We start from the raw sequence: 27682 nt of genomic DNA, 5'->3' as shown, positions 1-27682 counted from the left end.
AGCTTCAGTTGATAACATACTCTCACAATCTTATCCTGCAAAACTTTACAATTGCATTTGCCTATCATAATTCATGAACATTGTATTTAATACGTGTACAAAACTTCGGTAAAATGGTACAGACAACACAGAAAATGACAGGGAAAACCCCAATCAGGACTACAGTCATACACCTTCCTTTCTTGAATGGTTTTATAAACTGTCATTCAATCCCAATGCGTGCAATGAATTTAAAACGTTGTACTATCACGCCATAGTGCTTAAACTTCCGATATAACATGCGATAGCAATATGTCATTTAAGAAACAAGTGTATTCGTTCAGAGTAAAGCACTTGTAAGTTATATGTGATCATCTTCAGTGTTTAATGTTATGTTGGTGATTAAAAGGAGTATAACCATATAATCGTATGTACGGATGAACATTTTGACAATTTATGATGTACGTTGATAAACACGTCTTGTTATATAATCAAACATAAATTACATGTTGGAAACCAGACGTATAGTAACAGATATCGTTACTTAAACATAATTGAAGACATAGTTTTAATATACATGTTGTTACAAACAATATAAGTATGATCAATCACAACGAACAACTAGTACCATAAACGCAATACAATAAAACAATAACAATGTGTGTGTTTTCGAATTGTATGAGGTTTTATATTTTTTGTTTGTAATTTATGAGCCTTTAAACTTGTATCGAACACAACTTCTTAAATCGTAATAAATTAAACACATTTTGTTATGCATGATAACTTCATGTTAAACATGTCGATTAAAGTGTATGTCATTCATTGGCTTTTATCCAGATAGATGATTAAATAGATATATCGTGAATAAGGATTCAAAGTGTATTGATTTTTTTCAACGGGACACTTCGGTAAGTACTATCGTTTGGTTTTGATTAAGATTTTTACATGTTTTCAAATTTGTATGTTGCAATATTGTGATTGCAAAATGACAATCTCGACAAACTCAACAGTAATTAATGAAAAACATTAATTAATAGAACATGAACGAGCATATATATATAGTTAGTTAAACAATCTCGACAGACTTAAGTGTATTTAAGGAAAAACATTCATATTACATGAACGAGCATATTTAGTTATAACAATTGTTTTGATTTTAACAAGACTGATCGCTGTTTCTGGAAAATAAGCAAAAATAAGCTGTTTAATAGTATTCCCATTCTTCACGACGATTTTGGAATCTCTAAAGAATTATTCAGTAGTATGTTGAATTGATACATTCTACGAACGAAGAAAAAATGACTCTTTATAGGTATATAAATATACATATGCATTATACACGCTATACGTGTGAAAAACATTTAGTTTAGGCAAAAATATAGTTGATTTCCACTAGCATCCGACAAGTTAAGATTGTCAGGTCGGTTAAACGTTTTTCATAAACTTTTCAACGGTTCACGAGTAATATCCAACTTACATTGGGAAACAAACAACTTTTTGTAAAATGTTTGAAAATCACTCGCTAAACATTTTGTGGGACAACACCATAATTAGAAAACGTCAACATAAACAAACATTCAGCACAACTTTCATAGGAATGATGTTAAATACTTTTTGTGTGTATTACTTCAATTATTACTCTGTTAATTAGCCAGTCATGGGGCGAGAAAATTGTTCTGGCGAACATGCCGTAGAATACACCCACTCGAATATGAGGAGAAAATTGTTCTGGCGAACATGCCGTAGAATACACCCACTCGAATATGAGGAGAAAATTGTTCTGGCGAACATGCCGTAGAATACACCCACTCGAATATGTGTTCGTAATCTAATACAGGGTCCAGGGTGTGATTAAATGAACAAATGGCCTCCTACAGTATATGTATGGTAACGTCTCGGCCCAACTTTGCGCGTCAAATGTCATACGAAGAGAAAATTGTGCGACCAGTCTGGGGCTGGAACCCGGAATGCCTCGGCATCAGTGCGAGTGCTTTCCAAACGGATCTAACATGGACGACACACAATGTGTCCACTTTAGTTCATACAGCGACAAATATTTAAAACACATTGAAAACTAAATTAAAAATATCGTTGTATTATGAACATTATTTAAACAAAACGTGTATTTAACCAAAATATTTAGTATTGAGGGAAAAAAGAAACAAACATACATGTATATTTATCAAACATCAAATATTATTGGCATTCGGGACGATAAAACAACAAATATGCCTTTTAACCGACCACAATACCATGAATACGGAAAATGGTTGGGATATGTTTGGGGATATGTTTTATCGTCAGGTTTTCCGTGAAACAAAACAATATAAAACAAATTTCGAATCAACGGTTAATAACTTTAAAGGAACGATTAAGCTAAGAAATATTACATTCGTAAGAAATCTTACGTTTATTAAACAGTAACAATATTGATAAAACAAGTTTCGTTCGTAAAACTTACAAAATACGTATACAAAAATATATTTAAACAATAGTTTAACCAATCGTTTAATTCTATACGGTTTTCAATAACGTCTTTGTGAAGTCATGTTCACGTTATCTGTATAAAAAATAAAACTCCAGAGATAGTCAGCAGACAATTTTTTCTTAACCCCCGGTTGTCTTATATTTAAGACGGCCCATTACACTATACAGAATATACCAGCAGATAAAATCACCGCTTTCGTTTGAAATCGACAATCAATTATATGTACAATCGAGGGGAGCTTTTAAGGACATAAGACATTGATTTTCCAACGATATTTCCTAAATATAAATACACGCAATCATTTTTGTTGTTGGTTACGACAGTCATTTTAAGTGTCTGATTCAAGTTGAGCATGTCAGTTATTTCTGTTGTAGCGACAACTTGATATGATAGACGATGCCGATTACTATTGAGGACAGCATAAAGGTATGCCTTAAATTTTGATTTTGATTTGATAAGTGTGTTTCTTATTTTTGTAAAAGTTTTAACTGTTAAACTTTCTGTTGTTGTTTATCTGTTGTTCGTGTATCGTTACCTTTAGTTTTCAGTTATCTGTTGTTCATGTATCATTACCTTTAGTGTTCAACTATCGTTATCTGTTGTTCATGTATCGTTACCTTTAGTGTTCAACTATCGTTATCTGTTGTTCATGTATCTTTACCTGTAGTGTTCAACTATCGTTATCTGTTGTCCATCTATCATATCAGTTGTTTACCTTTCGTTACCTGTAGTGTTCATGTATCGTTGCCTGTAGTGTTCACTTGTCGTTATCTTTAGTGTTAATCTATCGTTATATATATTGTTTAGATATCGTTACCTGTAGTGTTCATCTATCCTTATATGTTATTCGTCTTTCGTTATATGCTGTTCATATATCGTTATATGTAGTGTTCATATATCGTTATTTATTATTTACAAATCGTTATCTTAAGCGTTCATCTATCGTTATCTTTAGTGTTCACCTATCGTTATCTACAGTGTTTATGTATCGTTAACTGTGTTTTTTAATTTTTATAGTGTTATCTGTTGGACATACATGTATATAGTTATTTGACGTGTTCAACTATTGTTATTTGTAGTGTTCATCTATCGTGATCTGTGGTTCATCTATCGTTAACTGCTTTTTAGGTATTGTTACTTATAGTGTTCATCTATCAGTATATGTTGTGTTGATCTATAATTATCTGCTGTGTTCATCAATCTTTAACTGTTATTTATATATCGTTTTCTGTTTTTCATATATTGTTTCCCGTAGTGCTCATCTTTCTTTATCTGTAGTGTTCATCTGTAATTATCTGTTGTTCATATATTGTTATCTGTAGTGTTCAACTATTGTTATATGAAGTGTTAATGTATCGTAATTGTTTATCTTTCGGTACATGCAGTGTTCATCTATCGTTATATGTCGTTGTTATCTATCGTTATTTGTAGAGTTCATCTTTAGGTAACTGTTCATGTATCGTAATATGTAGTATTCATTTATCGTTATGTGTAGCGTTCATGTATAGTAATCAGTAGTTTATGAGGTTTAATTGCCATGTATAGTGGTGGTTTGTTGCATATCAGTATATTTCGCGATGTATCACAGTATTTATTGAAATGTAAATCGTTTTCGATCTACCACTACACATGTATATTGGTAGCAAATTGTGAAGATCATCAGTAGATTTGTCATTTATATGTATATAGTTATTTTATTTAGATGTTCAGATATTATTAAGATCTGAAGTTTTAAAGATGTACAGTGTTAGTTTATTGCGATGGACATGTATATCGGACGTTTGTTGTAATGAGAATGCACATATGAGTATAGTTCACTGCGATGCATTTCGATAGTTTATAGCGATGTCTTTTATACATGTTTTATTATGAAAATCGCAAGTTTATCTTTACTTGATGTTTATTTGTACTTGCATGTATAATACTGTACACATTTAATAGGTACAATTATTTATTTGCTATTGATTGACTATAATGGTATATTTCATATAAATGTATTATTAGTTACTGGTGCCTTCTGTTCCATTGCAGCTAAGCGCAGATGTCCATGTGCGCAATAAGATGATGTAAAGTTTCGGGTAAGGTGAACGATAAGTCGATAATATAACCTCTAAAATGAAGGTATCTATCCTTCAAAAGTTCACAATAGGCATACACTAGCGCAAATAACAATGAACAGATTTAGCTTTAAAATATAGATAAGATTACATGTTTCTTGTATTACCACGGGGTTTCTGTCAACTGATATTTCAGCCTTCTCTCAAAACAGAACGCACGATAATCAATGTACCTATTTAGAGGTTTCAAAATGACGCAATAGTTATCAAAAAGAGATGATCTGAAAGATTTGGAAACAGTTGACAAACAACGGATACAATATGGTAGCGTGATAAGTTTCACGTCTTTAAAATGATGCAAGTCGATTGAACTTGAAAACATATAATTTTAATTATAAAATTAACAAAACATATATAATATAATAGCAAATAACCATAGAACTATTAAGATTGACTTAAGGTAGCGCACCTCTAATGGGCACATATCCAAATATGATCTAATTAATTATTTTCTTAATCAGCATCATTTCACTGAACTACATGCAAATTTGTAGGTAGGCTTTCCATGCTTTTTAAAAAAATATACCGATTTTTTCAAAACCACCTCCACGCTCGGCTTTTGTCCAGTTTATTTTCACCCCTGGGGTATATAAAAGTTCCATAATTCATTCAAATTTCCAAATATGGGCATGCAGTTGGTGTGTACAGATGCTGTAAAGGTGTTCAAAGTTTAAACAAGATGAAATAAGTATTCTTTTACAGACATTTATTTTTTACAAATTTTTATCTATGGAAGAGCGCCATGAAATGTAAGTGATTTCAGCCAAGTAAAAACTGGGTCGGTTAAAAACAAAGTGTCATAAAATTCAAAATAGTATCATTTAAGTCATATTTTAAACTTAGTTTTTATAGAAACACTATATACAGCAAAAATACCAAGAACTAGACAGATTTACCGTTTACTTTTTGAAATAAAAATAAAAATGCAACATGCATGGTTCGTATTTTCAACAGTAAATCACCCAATTTCGCCATAACGTTGTTTTAATTTTAATAATTGAAGAATGTGCATAAAAATTGCAACATATTTAACAATAAATATAGCTTATATGCCATATTAAATCAAATTACGTTAGAAAATAAATAAAACGCGTCGCAAAAAAGTATACGTCGTCGGCAGGATTCGAACCTGCGCGGGAATATCCCAAAAGATTTCTAGTCTATCGCCTTAACCACTAGGCTACGGCACCTAATAGTAGGCTCTTCAACCTTCGAAGAAATCGCGGGAAATCATTAGAGGTGCGCTACCTTAAACATACATTACACCGTATCTATATTTTTGCTCAATATAATTTGTTTGCACTGTGTTAAAATATTTATTTATAAGTATGTGTATTATTGTTACATGGTTTTATATCAAATTATGCAAGTTGAACTTAGTTGCTGTTATTGCCACTTGCGTCATTTATTATCTCATTTTGAGTGTGCGGTGTACTGGAAAAATACACTTCTTATCTTTCATTTACATGGTTTTAAACGTGTCCTATTGAGAGTTTACTCGCACCTATAAATGTAGCAAGCGTTCTGTAAAGACAGGTAGTGTTCGTAATATTTTCTTAATATTACATACTGCAGTTCTACATTAATCGTTCCCAGATGGGCGATCCCAGATGTGTTCATGTTTGTGCGTCTTTGGCGTGTTTTTGTGTGTTAGGGCTATTGCATGGTGTCAGACTGTTAGGAAGTTGGTCACTTGCCATCAATGAAGGATCTCATGCTATATATAAGGTTTCTTTTTGGCTGGTGCAACTGATCTTAACATTGTAAATAAAGTTGATGGAAATTCCATAGAAACACATTAAACAACATGTGTAAACCTGAATAATATGAGTTTGATTAATAATTTCAGCGATTTTTTTTCCTTTTCTTTATAAAGTACCGGACAACGGCATTTGCATTTTACCAATTAGGAAAAAAACCTACACATGTCCCAATTGCTGTCAAAAAAATCCCAATTGAAGGTTTCTAAACAGTTTTTTAATAAATAAAATGCAACATTTAGTTAGTTTCCCTATGCAGCTTTATGACTTGAACCTAAGTAAATATAATATTGACATTTTGACAATATTTAGTTATCAATTTTAAAGTATTTGGGGCAAAAAAAATGAATACATGTACACCTATTTCTCAATATGACGACTTCACCTGGTACCGGTACTTTTCCCAACTGGGCTAAAAATCGCTGAATTATAACATTATAATTGTTTGATCATTGTATTCCGGAAAGGAATTTCTTGACAAAAAAACATTTACCCGGACAAATGTAAGGCACGAACAACACGGACAGTTGAGTTCACCACCTTTCGACATTTCACGCCAAAACAACATGTGACAGCAACATTATGCTTTTAGTCGATGTTTTATTTTTTGTTTTCTTATTAAGATCATTTGATCGCGACTGTAATACCTACGCACCTTACATACATATAATTTATATTCACAATGACACATCAAAGTTGAACAAGTTTAACTAGAAATGGCGCGGCCGCGACCGACGCGTATCCCCACGCCGCATGTTGTTAGTAATGTAATCCAGTTAAATTTCAAAGAAATGCATATTTTAAATGACCTGTTATCAACATTGAATTATGAAGTAAAGGAATGGGATGGCTGAACATGCTCTGTTATAGCCAATCTTCTTGCTTCTGCTTTGGAAAAGTTATGTTTTAGGTTAAATGGTTGACTAAATAGTAGCGTCTCAGAAATTTTCTACCGCAATCTTGTACACAACAATGAAAATGTTGAATTTCATGTCTGTCTGTGATGTGCCTGTTCAGAGTCCTTTTTGCTTTAAATTGTTTCTCACATTTTTCACACTTGAACATTTTGACAGATTTTCAGTAATGAGTCTAAAAGTGTAATTGAACAAATTGAAAGTTTCAGCCCTTTTATATATTCTTGAGGCTCTATTCCATGAGTTTCTCATGCTTTTTATGCTTGACTGCATTCTATCTCTTCTCTCATATACAGGTGTCCGTTTGCGCCAATATTTTATAATCCCCTGTATAAACATAAGATGGATGAGCTAAACCATTTTACGGATGAGTAAACATAAACAATTGACTACTAAATACATCTCTGCGCCACTACTGTGTAACTCTATATGTGTTTTCAATACACAAGCTTCATTGTTGAATAATTCCTTTGTCTGATGAAAATGCTTGCACTTCTTCTGATTGGGTAGATAACCACATATAAAAGATTTCGAAATCTAAACGCGGACCCTAAGTTCAAGGTCAATGTCACAGGGGTCAAAACTCTTATACGCATGGAGAGGTCTTGTCCAGATACACATGCGTACCAAATATGAAAGCAATATCTGAAGGGACACAGTACATGTAGTCATGAGCCTTTTTCGAATCGCGGTCGCAGATTTGAAACCTGAACACTGACCTCAAGTTCAAGGTCAATGTCACAGGGGTCAAAAATTGTATGCGCATGGAAAGGTCTTGTCTAGATACACATGCATACCAAATATGAAATCAATATCTGATAGGACACAGTAGTTATGAGCCTTTTTCGAATCGCGGTCGCAGATTTCGAAACCTGAATGCTGACCTCAAGTTCAAGGTCAAGGTAACGGGGGTAAAAAATTGTATGCGCATGGAAAGGTGTTGTCTAGATACACATGCATATCAAATATGAAAGCAATATCTGAAGGGACACAGTAGGTATGAGCCTTTTTCGAATCGCGGTCGCAGATTTCGAAACCTGAAAGCTGTCCTCAAGGTCAAGGTCACAGGAGTCAAAAATTGTATGCACATGGAAAGCTCTTGTCCAGATACACATGCATACCAAATATGAAAGCAATATCTGAAGGAACACATTAGTTATGAGCCTTTTTCGAATCTCGGTCGCAGGAAAATCTCTGACCCGGCCTCACCCCAACCCCCATAACTTTTGACCCAGGGGTCAGATCAAAATTCCAAATAGTGCAGGGTCGCACATATGCTCATAGCTACCATGTGTGTAAGTTTCAAGGTTCTGGTGCTTATAGTGTAGGAGGAGATAGTGGCCAGACAGACGGACAGACGCCGGAGATAGCCACAATAGCCCCATGCTTTTCAAAAAGCGTGGGGGATAAAGAATACAATTCCCAAGTTTTAAAGGCGTTTTCACTGATGTTAAGGAGTGTTGGTGGATATTAATGATGAAAAGCGGACTTTTTCCTTGTTCTGTTATAATATCCAATATACTCGTGCACTACCTCTACAGTCTACCTGTTCGAAATTACACGTTTCATATTGCGTAGTGTTACCTGTTGTACATATCCAGGTCATAATACAACTAGAAATGGCGCGGCAGAGGCCGACGCGTATCCCCACGCCGAATGTTTGACCTAGGTGTGCCCCAGGGTTGGTAATGGGGCCATGCATAGCTGAGATTGACCGTATTGTCATAAGAGAAGTTCATCATCAATTAGAAGTGAATTGGTGTAGAAATGAAGAAGTTATAGTAAAAGGCAATTTTGGGTGGGTGTGACATATGTGGGCAGGGCGCCCCAGGGTTGGTAATTGTGCCATGCATAGTTGAGATTGACCGTATTGTCATAAGAGAGGTTCAGTATCAATTTGAAGTGAATCGGTGTAGAAATGAAGAAATTATAGTAAAAGGCAATTTTGGGTGGGTGTGGTCTATGTGGGCGGGGCGCCCCAGGGTTGGTAATGGGGCCATGCATAGTTGAGATTGACTGTATTGTCATAAGAGAAGTTCAATATCAATTTGAAGTGAATCGGTGTAGAAATGAAGAAATTATAGTAAAGGCAATTTTGGGTGGGTGTGGTCTATGTGGGCGGGGCCCCAGGGTTGGTTATGGGGCCATGCATAGTTGAGATTGACCCTAATGTCATAAGAGAAGTTCAGTATCAATTTGAAGTGAATCCGTGTAGAAATGAAAAAATTATAGTAAATGGAATTTTTTGGTGGGTGTGGCCTATGTGGGCGGGCGCCCCAGGGTTGGGATTGGGGCCATGCATAGTTGAGATTGACCCTAATGTCATAACAAAAGTTCAGTATCAATTTGAAGTGAATCCGTGTAGAAATGAAAAAATTATAGTAAATGGAAATTTTTGGTGGGTGTGGCCTATGTGGGCGGGGCGCCCCAGGGTTGGGAATGGGGCCATGCATGGTTGAGATTGACCGTATTGTCATAGGTGAGGTCCAGTATCAATTTGAAGTGAATCGGTGTAGAAATAAAGAAGTAAATGTAAAATAACCTAAAAAAATGAGTGATAATTTCTGACGCGGCCCCACCCCAACCCCTATAACTTTTGACCCAGGGGTCAGATCAAAATTCCAAATAGTGCAGGGTCGCACATATGCTCATAGCTACCATGTGTGTAAATTTCAAGGTTCTAGTGCTTTTAGTGTAGGAGGAGATAGTGGCCAGGACGGACGGACAGACGGACGGACAGACGGACGGACAGACAGACGGACGGACGGACGGCGGAGATCACCACAATATCCCCACCTTTTTTTCAAAAAGCGTGGGGATAAATACTACTACTATTACTAATAATAATAATACTTCGTACACTCATTTTTCAAAATTAAACGTTTCTGATTGTTTCCTGTTAAATCCCTTTCATGATAAAATTTTGCAATAATAATAATTGAATCATTGGTATTATTTTATTATTATCACATCTATAAATCTATACACGTATATGTGATGTATATGTGATGTCAATCAATGATAATACGTACGAGGGCGAACATCGCCGGGATATCACGGATCGGTATCGACTGTGTACCGGTATATCGCCTCGTGACCCGAGTGACGTAAACCCTACTTATAGAACACATGATATAGTAAACAGAAACTGCGATGTTATAGAACAGCGTTCCATATAAATAAATCTTACACATACAAGTTCTAGTTCATAAATCCCAGATCCTTGATTCCACCTTTGCATCAAGTTCAGAGTAGTGAAGTTTTCCCTCTATGTCTGGTATAAAATAACTGCTGTTTCAAAGTAACCAATACTTATTTAAAACCGGAACACGTTTTTATGGTTGTATTAATCCGCTGTATAAACATTGATTCAATTTACTTTCTTATTTAAACTGTATTCATATAACTGTCGCCGACCTGAGGACCTTTCACACACCGTAAATAACATTTATTTTCTTGTTTTCCTATTTGTTTTGGTGAACGATAGCTGTGACTACTTTGCCTGATTTGCTCAATGACAGGAAATTACAGAACGTGTATTTATAGACATAAGGGCAATTCCAGATTTCGATTTATTACAGCAAATTTACTATTCATTTTCGCTGAATAAGTGGCATATTTTGTACAAAAAAATGTACAATTAAATATTCCTCTTGCCTTTTTTGTGGCTTGGGGATTTTTACACGCATTTAAGTGTGTAACGTGGAACACAACTACAAATGAGATTATATATTTGACCTAAACAAGGTAAGAACAAAGGGGTGTATATATGTTACCGTAATATCAATAAAAATGAACTTGTCTTAATGTTTGTACAAATGTATTTAAAACACCACACTTGGTTAAAATTATGAGATTGATCGAATAAGTTTGTATAATTGTATTTATTTGTGAACACACTATACTGGTTTTTGTTTTATTCTAGACATAATGAAACCAGAAACGACCGCAATGACTATATGCGGAATTTAGACGCCCTTTGTTTTTATCCGCCATATATAGCAAACCCAACAAATTAAACAGTTTGTTGTCAAAGACTTTAATCCATGTAACCGGTATAATGCATTATTTAACTGGGGTTTTATTTAAATGGGCATGATACAAAACATGTACGTCGGTAAATCAAGGAAAGGCGAAAGGCGGAAGATAAACTATATCTGCATTGAACGGATCTTACTATAGGCTCTATTTATTTGTGTCAAAGGCTGTTAAAAGCTGTTTTCCAATATTTTCGTTAGTTTTTTTTTTTAATTGTTAACGTGAATGTTAATTGTGTAAATTTTGTTCATGAATAATATACCATTATCCACGATATATATTCAGTTTTAATTTTTTATCGATTTTCTTTATATTAATATTGCTTTGAATGCATAGCATAGATGAAACTTAAGTAACCATGTCATACGATTTTAAAACGTTTAAATTTTGCTTGTTTATATACACATGTAATTTGTTCTTTGGTCTGATCAAATTGTTTTCATTGTCAATTTATTAATATGAGAGTCCGGCCTTGGGTCACATTAAAATTATTGCTCATTTAAGACGGTTTGGTACAATTTTGTTGATTTAAAAAGACTTTTAAACCGCATTTGTATGGGTACTCTTCTAATGCTGGCATTATCTTCTTTATGAGCATGACATGATCTACCTTGAAAATTCCATTCATGCGCATCACGCAATCAATGGCATGACACAGTATATTAATTTAGAACAAAAAGCCTTGTATAAGAACCCTCTAATTATAAGATTTATTCTTAAATTAAAATATTAACTAATGAGAACGAGTGTCCACATATTTTTGAGGGGTAGATTACGAAGATATATTATTGGCGTTGTTAATTGAACATGATTTTAAGTATCATGTTTGAAATGAGAGCTAAACATGGTTACATTCGAATTTAATTGAGTTCTAAGATTCACTGATTTAATGTATAAATATACATCATGTTCTCAATAAAGAAAATGTAAACAATTCAGTAATGAAACCGATGTAGGCCTTCGTGAACAAAGGTATCGTGCCATTTATTGGATCGACATCAATATACTACATAACAAAACCTTGGCCCCGTGTTCTCAAAACGATTTTGCGAAAATCGATTTTAACTGACATCGATTTTCATTTTTGACACGGACTCTAGATGAGTCAATATACGCTCCGTAATTTTTGCCTATCAAATACAATGGAAATCCATTTTCAATGACAAGCAAAATCGATTTTGTGAATACGGGGCCTGACTTTATCCAGCTGAATGATTTTATTTCAATGGTATGAACAATTAAGATAATCAATAAACATTGATAATTCATATATCCTTGGTTTACATATTGTTCAAGTCTTTAGTAAATGAACTATGTAAATTGTAAAATATATGAAATATAACTTGTGGGTTATGGTATAATAATAACAATACTCATAATTATTATTATTATTATTATTTTTATTATTATTATAATAATAAACAGCCGGGAAGGTACAGCTTCTTTTCATTGTGAATTCGAAACGACCCATTCGAAACACTTCACAAATACTTGGTGTTTTGTAACCATTTTGGGTTTTCCCTTTTGCTGAATCTTCGCACAATTGCACGCCGTAGGAAATACCGAAAATAGAACATGTAAACAATGAATGATAAATGACGACTTTCTATGTTGAAATCTTGACGATGACTGAGACGGTTTCGTTATCAAAGTAAGCTTAACGGATAATCATTAATTATGAAGTCTGAATAATTAAGCCTTTTTTCAAGGTGTTATTCGGTAACAAACCACCAAATCACAGTGAACCATTCTTGGTCATCAATAATTTTTAATTTGTCTCATTGTTTGCAATAATTCATAACATATGGGCAAAGATAGTAATTTGATTTTTTTTTTAGTTAACCAGAGTAGCAATGTCAGGAATGCAGGCCTTTCTATTGTGTAACTTAAGACACAGGGGCTAAACTATAGTCGCACTCTAACAACATATGTGTATACAATTGTGAAGATAATGCAATGCACTAAAACTTATTTATACAGGGCATGGGCTAAATTTGATGGAACATATTACCTCAAACTCAAAGTAGCTCAATATTTATCACTTAACCTTAACTATCTACAACTTACTGTACAGTGCTACCATCTGTCTCTGACTCTGTCTGAGCTAACCAGACAGCCTTCTAACAATAACAGCACGTACTTCATTATTAATGGGTCTACTGTCAAAAAATAATTTTGAAAAAAATCATTCATTTTAAATGGATGCAGTTATTAAATAAATCAATAAAATAACTTCTATTTCATTTACCGGAAAATTTGAGTATTGAGCAAATAAAGTTATATTTTTCATTTGTTGATGTTGTTGGTGGCAGAATATGGTTATTCTATTGCGGTTTCACTACATAATATTATCAGGCCTACTGGGCTTTTGTCTCAAGGTAATGTCACTTAGTCTAAGTCTTGGATCACAATGACTAAACCCTTGGTAATCGAAAAGCTATAAATAAGGTAATTATTACCGTAGACTTGAGTACATGCGAAAAAATACTGCGGTATTATAGCAGGTGTATGAAGTTAATATGTATAATTAAATTATTTCACTTATGCAGTTAACTTGTGTAAATGAAGTTATTATAAAAATAATGTACTATATATGTAATCATTATTATGAAAAATGCAGTAGATAACATTTATTTTCGCATATAAGGAACTTAGGGATGGCTAATGACAATTTTTTAAGAGTAAAATACAAAAGTACTTGATACTATCATCAAATTATATTTAATAAATAACATACTTTTAAGAAACGTGTATGGTGAATGAATTATTGAATAATTGTCCTTTGAAACAGCATAATTGAGTAACTTTCAATTTACAAAGTTTGCCATCTGATCAGACGAATTTTCACATAAAAGGTCGCCTTGTCTTCTTCAGGACCACCTGTCATATTTTGTAGTCTTGCCAAATCTCTGAAAGTAGATGGAAATTGCAATTAAACCTTTTTTAAGATGATCATATAAAACTGACTTTTATTCATGGTAGATGATTTCTTATATAAGGAAAACGAACAGCATCTTTTAATCATTAATTTGCCTTAGGATGTAACAAAAAATTGTTTGTATTTTCAGGGATCCTCTTGGAGCATGGCATAGTGGTTTCAAAATAATGATTCACCTGTTATAAGTAATATATTATATTGGACATGAACTTTTTACTTAATCTCACCAAAGAGATTGTTGGTAGTCTTTGGAATAATGGGCGAGACAGGTGATTTAGTAAAGGAACAATTAGAAGATTTAAAAAAAGAAGTGCATTCATTACACGAAGAAAACAACAAACTGCGAAGAGAGCTTGACAAAACCACTAAAGAAAAAAAGCATCTTGGAGACAAACTCAAGGAAACCACTGAAGAAAAACAGCATATTGAAGACAAAATAAAAGCGTATCTTACACTAAGTACACACATCATTATATTTGCATATTTTTGGCCTTATATTGACTAAATTAAAAATTAAATTTGTAGATAACATCTGTTCCTTCAAAGAAGGTAATGAATAATGCCAGTATAGCATAACATTTCACACATGTAGTTAGCACAGGCTAAATGTATTTTATGCTTAATACCAAAAGTCTAATAATAATATACTGATCACTTGTGTTATGTTTTTTGGATTTTTTTCTGAATTTACATTAGATATTGCTAAAATGTATGTTTTCTGCCCTTTATGATAATAAAAAAACATACTTAAACAATACATATGAAGTGACCACATGTTTATATGCTGTTCAATTTTAATAATAATATAAAATCTTCCTTGGGCATTTTTCAGGTGACATTCTACAGGAATATAAAACAGAGCTCAATCAACTCAGAATTGAACACAAAGCATTGCAAGACAGGTTAAAACAAAGTGAAAGCATGGAATCAAGGGTCAGTAGTACAGTTAGTTGTATTATATAATATTATTCTGTTTCTTAAGTTGCAAAGCCAGGGACAATTAAAGAAAAATCTTGTGAACTCTCTAGAAGTCACACTTTTTGTCTAATCATATTGAAACTTGTGCAGAAGAATAATCTGAATTATTAATGACCAAAATCGAAAAAATTTCGGGCTCTTGAAAAACATGGCAGTCAGGGGGTGGTGCAGTTTTCCTTATTTAGTAATACAAAAACCTTGTGAACGCTCTAGATGTTACGTTTATTTCCTAATCTTCATGAAAATTTTATGTAAAAAAAACCTAGGTTTTAGGTCATTTCAAGAAAAAGCTTGTGAATACTCTTGAGGCCTCGTTTATTGCCAAACCTTAATTTGATTTGGTCAGAACATTGTTCTAATGATTTCTCCCCTGAATGAGATATGATTCCAGTCGAATGGAAAACACGCACGCGGCAATGCTGCTGTGCAATTTTATTATGTGGCTATAGTGAAATCCTTTGAACACTCTATAAATCAAATAAGTTACCAAATCATTTTAAAATGTGATATTTAAGAACATTGAGCAATTGTATTGTTTTGATAAATTTAACTGGTCTTAGTTCAATAATGATTGTGATTTTTTTTAAACATGGCTGCCATGTGTTAAGCCAATTTTAGTCTGAAAACTAGTGAACACTTTCGTGAACCGTTAAGTTCCTCGTGGTCCCAGGTGAGCGCCTAAGGGCCTTTCGCTCTGTTGTTCAAAACAGTTGATGACATATTCTTGTACAAACATTAAATCCTTATAAATTTTGTGGCAAATAAATATTGCTATGTATTCATTATCAAATGTTAAGTCCTATTACTTTCATTGCACAAATAAATCTGACAAAAATAAAATATTCACTTACAGCCAGCCAAGAGTGAATCCCGCATATCTGACGTCGACCACCGCCTCACCAACGGACTTGATCAGGAACAACGGAACAACAACACACAAGAATCACAAAAATCACTTGAAAGGCTAGCGATAGCCGACGAAATTCTGCGTTCCAATTCTGACTTCCCGCCAGTTCGCACCCAGGAACTGTTCGGCGCCAATGAAAACGAGCATCGCCAGAGAGTGGTTTACGGTTCTCAAAATGCTTCAAAGGGTGGCGAAAAACAATCAGAAATTTCGCGTCTGAAGGATTCGTTTCCCTGTCAGGAAAGCATGCCGCCCGAGAGCGAACAGGCTTATCGGTCGGGTTCCACATCGATAACTGGTCTTGGGTTCCATGTTCTGTCCGACAAGGACTTTGGCAGCGATATCACCAAGGCAAGTAACGGCGACCTGATGACTTTCAGCGTTCCCAATGGCTCGACCAGAGCCGACGTGATGACTTCGTCTCAGGTAATATAAATGATAAATTGTCTTAGCGGAATACTACTTTTTAAGGAGTAAGTATTTGCATGAGATTTTAAATTAAAGAGAATTGTGGAATCCCGTAAATTGATCACACACATTCAAAACAAGTAGGTTTCATGCTCCATGTTAACCAAACGATTATTGTAAGCATAAATTGTCTCGTTTGTTCAAACGAATAGTTCTCAGGCTAAGATTAAAAGGGAGAGAAATATGAGTTTCAGTATTTAGAATTTACTTTCAACTACACATGTATTTAATTGTGAGTATATTACCTTTTCCAGAGGAAAGGTACTGTGGATGACGAGGACATTGAAAAGGCGTTGCAATCTTTGAAGCAAATTGATCGTACGCCAGATATGAAATCTGCGATTGCGACATTCCAGTCCTGTAGTGATCAACTTTCCATATATAAGGTATACCGGTAAAAACTCTTTCTACCGCTACTAATATCAAATTTCAAACGTTCGTTATTGATTTCTGCATATATAGGGCATACAAATTAACACACGGCGCAGTGTTTAGACTGGTTTGATCGCTACATTCATTAAGGCGACATTTCTACATTTGTTAAATGTAAATTTTTGTTAATTTTCATGCAATGCACGGCTCTGAATAAATATGTAAATTTTTCAAAAAAAATAGAGCGAACAGAAAAAACGAGTGAGAAAGTTTTTATTATATCTTCTATCACTCTTTCAGCTTCTTTTGAAACTTGTCTGATAGCACTCGCTTCGTAGATTTAAAACATTCGTCTCTGTTGTAACATTGTTTGATTCCAGTTTTGTTAAATGTTCACAATCTTAAAATTTGTTTGAAATTAGCAATCTGATTTGTACAAGTTGTGAATAAAATGTTACCGCGTATTCACACCCCACCACTTACAAAAGTCTCATTATGAGAAGTGTTCTTTAAACATGAAATTAATGTGAATCGCGCAATTTGGAATACAATATATATAAATATATGTGAGCACTTGATTATTCTCATCAAATAGTGCAGAGTATCTTCATCGGGAAATAACAGGGATAGTTAAGCAGTGTTAGAAATTCAATATTAGACTTTAGTGTTTTCGGGATTTCCACTCTTAGATTTGGTTTTTCCCAAATAAATTCCATATGTAGTCACATCGTCATAATTTCGTCAGAAGCCCTTTTTAAAAGTGAAGAAATTTAATGCATATGTCAATCATTCATAGCACTAGTTCAATATTTGGGAACCTAGATATACAACACTTGAAAAACGACATTTTAAACGATGTACATGTGATAAACTTATATCTACGCACAACATAGTCACCGCAACGTATTTGTAAATTCATTGTATATTTTGTCTTAATATTTCAGAAGGCAAATTCTGTTTTGATTGAGAAACATAACATTTCGGCGAAACGAATTAAGGAACTGGAGTAAGTGTATTAGAATTTAGATTTTAATTAAAATAAAATCAGGTTTGTATTTCATGCATGTTGTCAGCGTTCCTTTGAGGTTGACCAGCATATCTGACCTGTTTTAAAATATCCATTTAAATCGAAATCGCCCACAATATGTTATGACAGTGAAATGCCATCCGTTCTTAAAGAAGTATAAGAAGTACATCAATAATACGTTCAGTAAGTTGGCAAAGCAAAATCACTTCCCGTATTGCTCAGCTTGTAAGAAAGCACGTAGTGAAATGGTTTTGTACATTTTCTTATATATTACCGGCACTCGACAAACCAGCAACTTTCACTTGCAGTTGTGTTTCAGTGAAGTTAATACGAGCTTGCAGGACACACAAAAACCTGCATGACTCAAAGTATCTGCTTAAGTTTAAAACGCACTATCGTTTAGGTACAGGTTTATTTTTCGTTCGCTTCTTTGTAGATCTTTTCAAGACAAGCTCCAATTGTCCTTCCGCCGGTTGGAAGAGGACAATGCCCGTCTGTTGGACCGTATCCGTTGCTTTGAGCAGGAAAAGCACGCCAGCTCCGAACTTGCGCAATCCGGCTTGTCTGGTGCCCAGAACGGATGGGTCCATGTTCAGGCTAAGGCAACTGTAAGTGGGAAATGCGCCGGGAACCAGTGTGTCGTTGGTTATCTTCCAGACGATTTCGTGATCATTCGAATAGAGTTCATTGCATGTTTTTTTAAAGCGAGATTATACGATTTGTATATGTGTTAAATTGTAATATATTGATAAAAAATATGTTATAGTAACACACAATAGGCAATAAAAAGTATACAATGGAGACGAATTTCATAAAATGAAGCAAAGACAAATAAGCGCACCGAGCCGATTGTGACGAAGATATTTCGTACATATTTTCCTACAATAACATAATATTCGTCTTCTTCGTGTGTCGTATGAATAGATATCGTTGCAGGAAATTAAAAGGATCCGTAAAACTAAATTTAGATTCACATCGTTCATGCATGATATACATGCTGGCGAAATCGACTGTACAGACATTTTCGATTTCAGAATTAAATATCTGGCTTATTTCGCATTTTTCGACACATGTTCATCTTAACTTTTATTTTAATTTATGGTGAAATATATGTATAATAAGTTGTTGACACATTTTATATAAATTCATAAATATTTGACAAAAAAGTATAATCTCGCTTTAAAAAGTGCACGTCTTCTAAATTGAACCCTGGGATCAGGCCGGCTAGCTCAGTTGGTAGAGCACTGGACAACTCCTCCGGGGGTAGCGGGTTTAATCCCCGGCACGGTGGCATACTTGTAACTTGATTCGGGCTTTGTCATGAAATCCCGTCTGCGGCGATTCTTTTCCTACATTTGAGTAGGGCCATTGTCAGTTCCTGACGTAATTATGTACACTTAGTCATGGCAAACCAGCTCATCCAGGAAATGTGTGAGTTGGTGGGAACTTAACGTCTTTATCTGTATAAAATACTTTAGAATACTTAAGAAAACGGCAAAAATCCCAACTAACCAAACAAACAAACAAAACAAAACATGCAAAGTACTGCACTGGCCTTAACATTAGGATTGTGTGTATTTTTATTGACATGCTAATAGTCACACAGTATTTAACACGGGATAAGAGAACAAAACGTGTACATAAATACTGGGAATATCATGATCATAACCTGCTTTGTGGGCCTATGTATCAGAGTATACATGCAGAAACTAGATAACATTATTGAAAATATGGATTGGTATTCATAAAGCTCCTAATCTTTACATAAGCTGGATCTAAGGGAAAATTTTAAAATTCAATTTTCTATTGAAATTCCAATGATTTCAGTTTTGTTATGCCAAAATATTGTTCTTCTATGCACAATTTACTTAAATAAACCAATTAAATGAAAAAAGACACTAAAATGAAAGAGCAAAAGACTTAAGGAATTTTTTATTATTTAAGGATTTTTCTTTAGTTTACCCTTAGGAGCTTTATGAATACCAGACCTGTTCACAAACTCTGTTCCAAACGTATGTTAACCGTATCACAAAAATACAAGCGCGCAGATATAACACGTAACATAACGAAACAATATATCACAAGTGAGCTTATTAAAATGAACTGTATAAAACAATATGTTTTGTCTATTAACTGTTTTAGGGTTTAAACCAGCAGTGTGTTTACCGCGTTTTTGCATTTCGTGTAACTAAACACGTATAACTACTTCAATGAGTATTGAATATAACAATATCTGGATATATGATACTTGTAGTTTTCCGCTTATCTGCAGTAAACCAGATTGCGCATGTATGTGAAATACTTAGTTTAATTTGGGTTGATTCAAATATTAACGGAAATTCCACGGAAATTCCAATCAAATTCATTGAGTAAAACCCGCGTTCAGACATAAATTGAGTAACTGCCCTTGATAATCCAAAAATTGACATTATGTTGCAACATACATGTATTATTAGAGTCTTAAAATAAAACGCTTGATCAATGTCTTGTGATCAAATTATTCATATTAAAAATAAAAGACTTATTGTATTTTAGTATTAATTGCAATTAGACGCGTTTATATCAACGTTTAACCTTATTTTCTGGTCAAATTAGAATTTAATAAAAACAAGTATACGTTTCTGTCAAAGTAATACACATAAAAACACGAGATACACGTGTACTAAGCATTGACTTGACCTCCGATATGTATTTTCACACAAAGTTCGACAAGTCCCAGAAAACGAGCGTTTCGGACTTGGAGGGGCGCAACGCTCAGCTTCTCGAGGCCAATCAGCGCTGGTCCACCGAGTGGAACCGACTGAAGGGCAGTTTAGAGGACAAAATAAGGGACCTGGAGCGGGATAGGGACCGCTTGGAACGCGAGAAAACCGATCTGGCCCTTGCTGAGGACGCCAAGGTGCGCGATTATGAAAAGATGCTGATGAACGCGAAGAAAATGCGGGAGGAAGAGGAGGTTAGCTTTTTGAATTGGTTCTCGTTATATTCCATGCATTTATGTCTCATTATATGTGTAGACTTTCTTGTTATGAATTATAGCTATAGAAACGGTTCTGAATAACCTTATCGGTACGATCATGTTTACCCACACACCGCAACCGCGCTGGATCGTTATTTATCCTTTTGAACTCACAGTAGCACGAAGTGCTCAAGGTAAGCTATTGTGATCACTTTTTTTGTCCCTCCGTCTTGCGGTTTCGGTCGTCAACGTTTTGGTCGTTACCACTCTAGAGGCCACATTTTTCATCCAATCTTGATCAAACTTGGTTCAAATGTTTATACGGACAATACCTAGCCAGAGTTACAAAAACTAGGCCATCTGGCTAAATCTTCCAAAAACAAGGTAACCACTCTAAAGGCCACAATTCAAACGCATTCTTGACAATAGTTGGTCAGAATATTTATCGTGACAATATCTGGGCAAACTTTGAATCCGGGTCAGGTTTGGCCCAAAACCAGGTCAGCAGATTGAATATTTAAATATTTATTACCACTTAAGAGGCCACATTGATTACTCGGGCTCAATGAAACTTGGTCAGAATGTTTCACTTGACAATATAAAGACCATATTAACCCATTTATGCATAGCGTCTAGAAAAAAGGCCGTGGCAAACAGCGTAGACCTAGATGAGACGCCGCATAATGCGGCGTCTCATCTGGGTCTTCGCTGTTTGCTTAAAGGAATTTCTGTAAGAAATATTCTAAATATAGAAATAAATATACTAGACATCCCTAATTTTGGAAAGAAATTGATCCAATGTAGAAGTTTGGGAGAGTCCACTAGGCATAAATGGGTTAAATCCGGGTCAAGTGGGTTCAAAAACTAGATGTCAATTGCTAGTCTTCAACTATTGATGTCCGTTCTATCAGGTTGGCAAGGACCATCATGATTTCATTGTTTTCACTAAAAACTTTGAAACAGGTATTAAGAAAGAGTAACAACACTATAATTCCATTCAAAATATGGTTTGAAGTATTTTCGGTATATATAATAATATGAATCAAAAACTGATTAAAATTTTGTGTAAATATTATTTTAACTGACTGAATTTAAATCATATTATCAGACGTTTATTGTCTCAGTACGAACCCTATTATTTGAATCATGATAATGGAAATGCTTTAATTCAGCAAGGACGATATTACATGCAATATAGCAACACATTAAGAATTGGTCGAACAAGTCTAAATTGAAACTGCTATGTGCGTTTTTTCATACAACTGTATATTACTTTTATTCCGGGCCTATTTCAGAACGCTAAAGAGGAGGCGTTATCCCAACTGCAGAGCGCTAACCACCGCGTGGACACATTGCAGTCCCAGGTTACTGACCTGCAGGACCAGGTGTCACGCTTGACCAGGGAGAAACAGACTCTACTATCTAGGGTAGGGCATCTGTCAATGGCTTACGTGAATATTATTGGTGTTTTGTCCGGGTATCTTTTGAGTAAAACATAAAGTTTAAACATAACGTCGTCATCTTCTGGTGACTTTGGGTCGAGTTATTGTTGCGTTAAAGGTTATACATCTCAATGCTTCCCTTTGGTTTAACATTTCTTGAATCATTACACACCGCTCACGTATCTTGCTTAATCCAACGTCAAAGATACCTCCTATTATGCGTATCTGAGATTGAAACTTACCTCATGAACTTGTGAATTGCTGACGACGTTACGTCAACGTTTGTGTGTTGTGTCTCTGTCAGCCTCAACCAGTCGTAACGTCGCCGCACGACTCTGGCGTGACTCACCACTACGATACGGAGATTGTCGTGCTCCGTCAGCAGATCCTGCTCTTCCAAGAGGACTTTGAACGGGAGAGACAGGACAGGGCCAAGGCCCAGCAACTCATCCACGAGTACAAGGCGAAGAATGATAATTTGAAGAAACGCGTTCGACACGTGGACGAGAAGTATGCACGTTTGGAAATGGAGGTGTGTATAATATGGGATTTCTTGTTGGATATATTTGCGGTAAATTGTGTTTCGTACATTTGCTAATGTGTTAAGATAATGTTTATCACATTACATATGTTGTGCCATTCAAATATATCACGTTTCAGTTTTAAAAAAAAGGTGTGCATGTTAAATGATGTAATATAATGTATAAGTATGGTTTATGCCTGTATTTTACAATACGAGTCTTGGATGTTAATGTATGCTTTAGTCTGTATTTGAGGTTACGGCATGCACACGAAGTATAAAAACTATAGTAATCACTTCACGTATTTTTGTTGTTGTTTTAGTCACAGGAAACTAAAAGGAAACTTCAAAATGAAAATGAAAAACTGCAACGGGAAATTAAAAGCCTTCAGGTATGTATTGTTTCTGGTATTTTATGATATTTTTGGTTAAAAAAAAGTTTATATTTACAAAACCATAAATTCTTTCAATTTAAATCTGGTTTCATTTAAACATTTGTTGCGGATATTATTTCGAGCGGTAACATGTATATGTTTTTATCCATATGTAGCATACAACTGAGAAAGTTGTGTTAATGATATAAATTATAATTTATTATAAATTATAGCGTTTTTGTACGGCATCCTTTTAAAACAATCTTATTTAAATAATTAACTGTCGCTCAACGATCTAAAACGCTTAATTCAATAACCGAAGACGTGCTCCTTAGCATATGAATCGTTTTAACTCTATAATGTTTATATGTACGCATGTAACATTTGCTCTTATGTTTGTGACTTTGGTTTTTAAGTGTTATTCTTTTTCTAGACCTTTACACACCAGTACACATAAGTAGTTTTCGCGAGTTAGGCAAAGTGTAAGAGTTTTAGCTTACTGCTTATGAACCTGAATTTGTACTGTTAACTGAATCCGACCTATTGACTTTACTGTATGACTTAAACTATAATTAGCCATACAATAGTTCATAGGCGTAATCACTTACTGATGACCAAGTACATAACACATCTTAATTTGCGTAAATTAGTAAATAGTCCTGACTCAAAATCAAATGTATTCATGAGTTAGTTTCGATATGAGATAATATCTTGTAAAATAACGGCCACTCAGCCTATAAATTAATATCACTGTATTAAGTGTTATGGGCGAGGTTTATTATGATATTGAGTTGAAGTCGAAAAGTGGCCCCACTTCCGATCTGCCTTCGCATCGTTTCAGTGCAGTTTGTCATTGACTGTAATCTACAGGGTTTATAAACTCGCCTATGCATGAGTAAGTTGGACAAAAACTGTTGATAGTTAACATACGTTTTACAAGACATTATACATTAACTAGCTTTCTCAATAGCTTAACACTTTGTCAATCAAATCAAAACATGCGGTCAACTGCATATCCCTTGCAAAACTTAGACAGTGTATACATTTCGGTCAGGTTTTACATCATGAAAAATTACAATTGTTAAATAAAAATTCCATTTACTAACATAGTTTAGTTAAATTCAATATTTGGAGCGCGTTCGGTCAGGTTTCACATTGTCAATTCTACCGTTGTAAATTCAACAAAACAAACAATGCACATTTAAATTCAATATGAGTACTTCGTTCGTGAAAACTTTACCTCTGTTCATTCAGCAATACGCGTACCATTAGTGTTAAATGAAAATCAGGAGCTATATTACGACGCACATTTTGCTTCGCCAAAGCTACAACTATTAATTCTACGCTACTAACGGTGTTAGATTAATCTTTATTTTAGGAGTTAGTACGGCGGGCGCAGACGCAGCAAGTGCAGCGGGACTTACAACGGGACCTGTACGCGCAGCAGGTGCGAGCCGGTCCCCAGCCCCAGCAGTACGTACCCCAGCCTCAACAGTTCGTGGTCCTGCCGCAGGCGTACGGCGGACGAACACGAGTCGGGGAGGGCTTCGGTGAGTTTACTCGTGTGCTTCAGGAGAAAATGTTTGATCATTGTAACTCTAATTCTAAATTTTATCCCGGTGACCCTCCGCTTGTCCGTTATTTAATACAACTGGCCGATTTTAAATGCATTTAAAGTGTTTTACAAATGAACGCAACACGTAATTAAACATGTAAACGATTACAATTGGAACCATCGTCTTTAAACGGCTAATTGCAATCATAGGAGGATTAAATTGTTTGAAAGACGTGCCGAGCTGTTATCTGTAAAGTTATATAGGGTGAGTTCAATACATCTATAATACAATTACTGTCATAATGAACATTATTGGTTAGTGACATTTATTCGACTGAACACTGTTTTTTGATTTTGAAGTTTTAGAATAAAAAATCCTTCATTTATGTACGGTCCGTAGAATTTTAATTTTTCTAGCACTGCAACAAAATTCCAATAAATTTAACAGGTTATCCGTCGCCGTCGGCAATGAGTCCACAGTACAACCGTACATACGTCATGCCTCAGACGGAACATCTGCAAGGCGCGTGGTCGTGCAAACAATGTACCTACATTAACTGCCCGGAGCGAACCGTGTGCGAAGTGTGCGGGTATATACAAAGCCCACCATCGACAAGTGAGTAACGCTACTTACTAGCTATTTTCAATATGATGATGATGATGATGATGATGATGATGATGATGATGATGATGATGATGATGATGATGATGCGCAATGAGAACTATTCATTATAAACAAGCTCCGATATATGTGTGTTTTTAAAATTGCTTTTTAAATGGTAATTCGTTACCCGGTTCTAATATTTTTACTTAATGTTAAAGGCTGTTTTCAGTAATTTTATTTTCATCTTTATTTTATTTCAGACATGCGACGGGATCCTTCGTCCGGAGTACGTAGTTTCTTTAACTGATTTGAAATCACTTTCTCTAATGAAGGCTTTTTGATCTCATGTCATGGATCTCCATTGATCTCTGTTTATACATACTACACAATCTTCTTGTTTGTTTAAATGCATTTTTGTCAGAAACACTCGTCTGCTGTACACGTAAATTACACGAAGCTTTATATTTAAATGATAAATAATATGAATTGAACATAATTGAACATACTTAGTATACATGCTTATTGGTAAAATGTAATAACAAATAACCTAAATCAGAGGCCATATACTATTATGAATGGTAAGTTTTATGCATAACGTACCATTTGCACACTATTTTCTCAACAAAACCTTTGATGACTTTCATAAATTACATTTTCGATTTATGATGATTGTATCTGGTGGTCATACGTCATGTTATTAATGAAATATATTACGTATATTAAAAAATTGTAAATAAATCGTTCGTTAATAGAAGTTATTTATTGAAGACCATTAAATCGATGTACCATATGTGTAGTTAAATGACGCAGTACTGGGGGCATCATTCATTCAATGAACAAAATATTCAAACAACGTTTGAATGCTTGTAAGTAAAAAAAAACACTTGATAAGGAAGATAACTTTGTATCGAATTAATGTGATATTCGAGATACATAATGTTGGTTCATAAATTTATCTAATAAGCACTATGAAAATGCATTTTAATTATTTCAATCTTTTTACTGTAGAATCTATACCCGAGGGGTGAACCACAAGAACATCAGCAAGTTTTTACATACGATGGTGTGAAACCGGGAGACGTTATAATGGCTGGTTGAACATGATATTGATTAGCACCATCTAAACAACATCGGCCCCTGCGTCTTATAACGTCATCTCAACTACGTTACCGTCCATTAAATTTCGCGATGTACGGTGAAAATTGGCATCCATCCGTCGCAGCATCAACAACCAATGTCTTAGTTCACAACTGAATATTTAAAAACGATTGCCGAGCAAAATGGTCGATTCGTTGTTGAGAAAATTCCTCAGTCGACCGAAAATGCCATTGTTCAAGTACAATTGCATAGAACAGAGTACAGGAGGAGGCGTGCAACACAGAATGAGTTTAGATGCGAGTCTGGATATTTTGTACTTGTTAAATGGCATTTTGAGCGAAGGTTTTATTGAAGCAAATGGGTATTGCATATAGAATGGAAATACACGTTTTGTCAACACCCTTTCGAACTTTGAATTATATAAAAATACCAATATGAAGTTATTTATAAAATACCAATATGGAATAAAAGTTCCTATGTCAGTGTGAACTAAAACACGTCCTCGCTGCAAAATAAAATAAAAAGGCCAGACTCTTGGAATTTTTTATTGCAAACTTATATACATATGCATTCTAACGACTAACGGATTCGCCTTGTAAACAATGTATATATTGTCAATATAGTTTTCTGTAAATCGAGGTATATTGGTTATAGCCGTACGTTTGACGTGTGTCCTTTTAGAAACATTTATTGACATCTGGCCATTACACTCTTAGTATTGTAAACTATTTACTCTCTTAGTCGTGTTCGCTTTTCCTATAGCAAAGAACAGACTTCAAACTTACGAACAGAAAAGCATTTCGTTTCTGTTGCTTTGCTATATTGCTGAAGAAGTAACATTTTAGTGTTAATTATCAAGTCCTCAGTGCGCTGTCGACGTCTTTTAGAATAACCGTGTTGGGATGTGTTATATATATATATCGTGTCTTTTATTACTTTTGTGGTGGTAATCTTGTCGCTGAAAAGAAGATGGAATGAACGGTGAATTTGTTGCATGAAATAATGTTTTAAATATTGTGTCGAATACCTTATTGGATTTGTGCACTGGTTTCGAAATAATATCGATCTACAATTCACAAAAAAGATCGTTCACATGTTGAAAAATGATCGCGTATGGTTGAAATATAAATACTTTAGAAAATGT

The 27682-nt window shown here is 34.6% G+C and overlaps 2 protein-coding genes across 10 annotated transcripts in view; one reads left to right on the top strand and one right to left on the bottom strand.

Annotated features, from left to right (window-relative positions):
- The window catches only part of LOC127868469 (meiosis regulator and mRNA stability factor 1-like), a 105976-nt gene extending 95289 nt beyond the window's left edge, over positions 1–10687 (bottom strand). Inside the window, exon 1 of the mRNA XM_052410273.1 lies at positions 10291–10687. The gene's annotated coding sequence lies outside the window, so the exon portion shown is untranslated. The remainder of the gene's footprint in view (positions 1–10290) is intronic.
- On the top strand, positions 205–27065 carry LOC127868470 (TNFAIP3-interacting protein 1-like). 9 transcript variants are annotated; one of them, XM_052410280.1, is made up of 17 exons: positions 205–335; positions 2842–2893; positions 4499–4545; positions 14365–14692; positions 15067–15167; positions 16066–16545; positions 16842–16973; positions 17904–17965; positions 18423–18594; positions 20691–20942; positions 22241–22372; positions 22692–22919; positions 23231–23299; positions 24660–24831; positions 25285–25452; positions 25701–25726; positions 26449–27065. In XM_052410280.1, the coding sequence occupies exons 4-17, from the start codon at positions 14491–14493 to the stop codon at positions 26536–26538; spliced, it is 2286 nt and encodes a 761-aa protein (XP_052266240.1). In that variant the 5' UTR covers positions 205–335; positions 2842–2893; positions 4499–4545; positions 14365–14490; the 3' UTR covers positions 26539–27065. The 9 variants fall into 9 exon arrangements, with proteins under 9 accessions (XP_052266240.1, XP_052266247.1, XP_052266238.1 ...); XM_052410287.1 differs by having other exon boundaries at positions 289–406; positions 16066–16470; XM_052410278.1 differs by having other exon boundaries at positions 291–406.
- The last annotated feature ends 617 nt before the right edge of the window (positions 27066–27682 follow it).

Source organism: Dreissena polymorpha, chromosome 2 (genome assembly GCF_020536995.1).
Source record: "Dreissena polymorpha isolate Duluth1 chromosome 2, UMN_Dpol_1.0, whole genome shotgun sequence".
Classification (NCBI taxonomy): domain Eukaryota; kingdom Metazoa; phylum Mollusca; class Bivalvia; order Myida; family Dreissenidae; genus Dreissena; species Dreissena polymorpha.
Note: the sequence above shows the minus strand (reverse complement) of the source record. Positions and strands in the feature narration are given on the sequence as shown.

Bases quoted from the DNA above. Each gene is read 5' to 3' on its own strand.
- LOC127868470 (XM_052410280.1), top strand. From the start codon at position 14,491: ATGGGCGAGACAGGTGATTTAGTAAAGGAACAATTAGAAGATTTAAAA. The intron at 16,546-16,841 runs GTAATATAAATG...TACCTTTTCCAG, and splicing joins ACGTGATGACTTCGTCTCAG to AGGAAAGGTACTGTGGATGA. The intron at 25,453-25,700 runs GTGAGTAACGCT...ATTTTATTTCAG, and splicing joins ACAAAGCCCACCATCGACAA to ACATGCGACGGGATCCTTCG.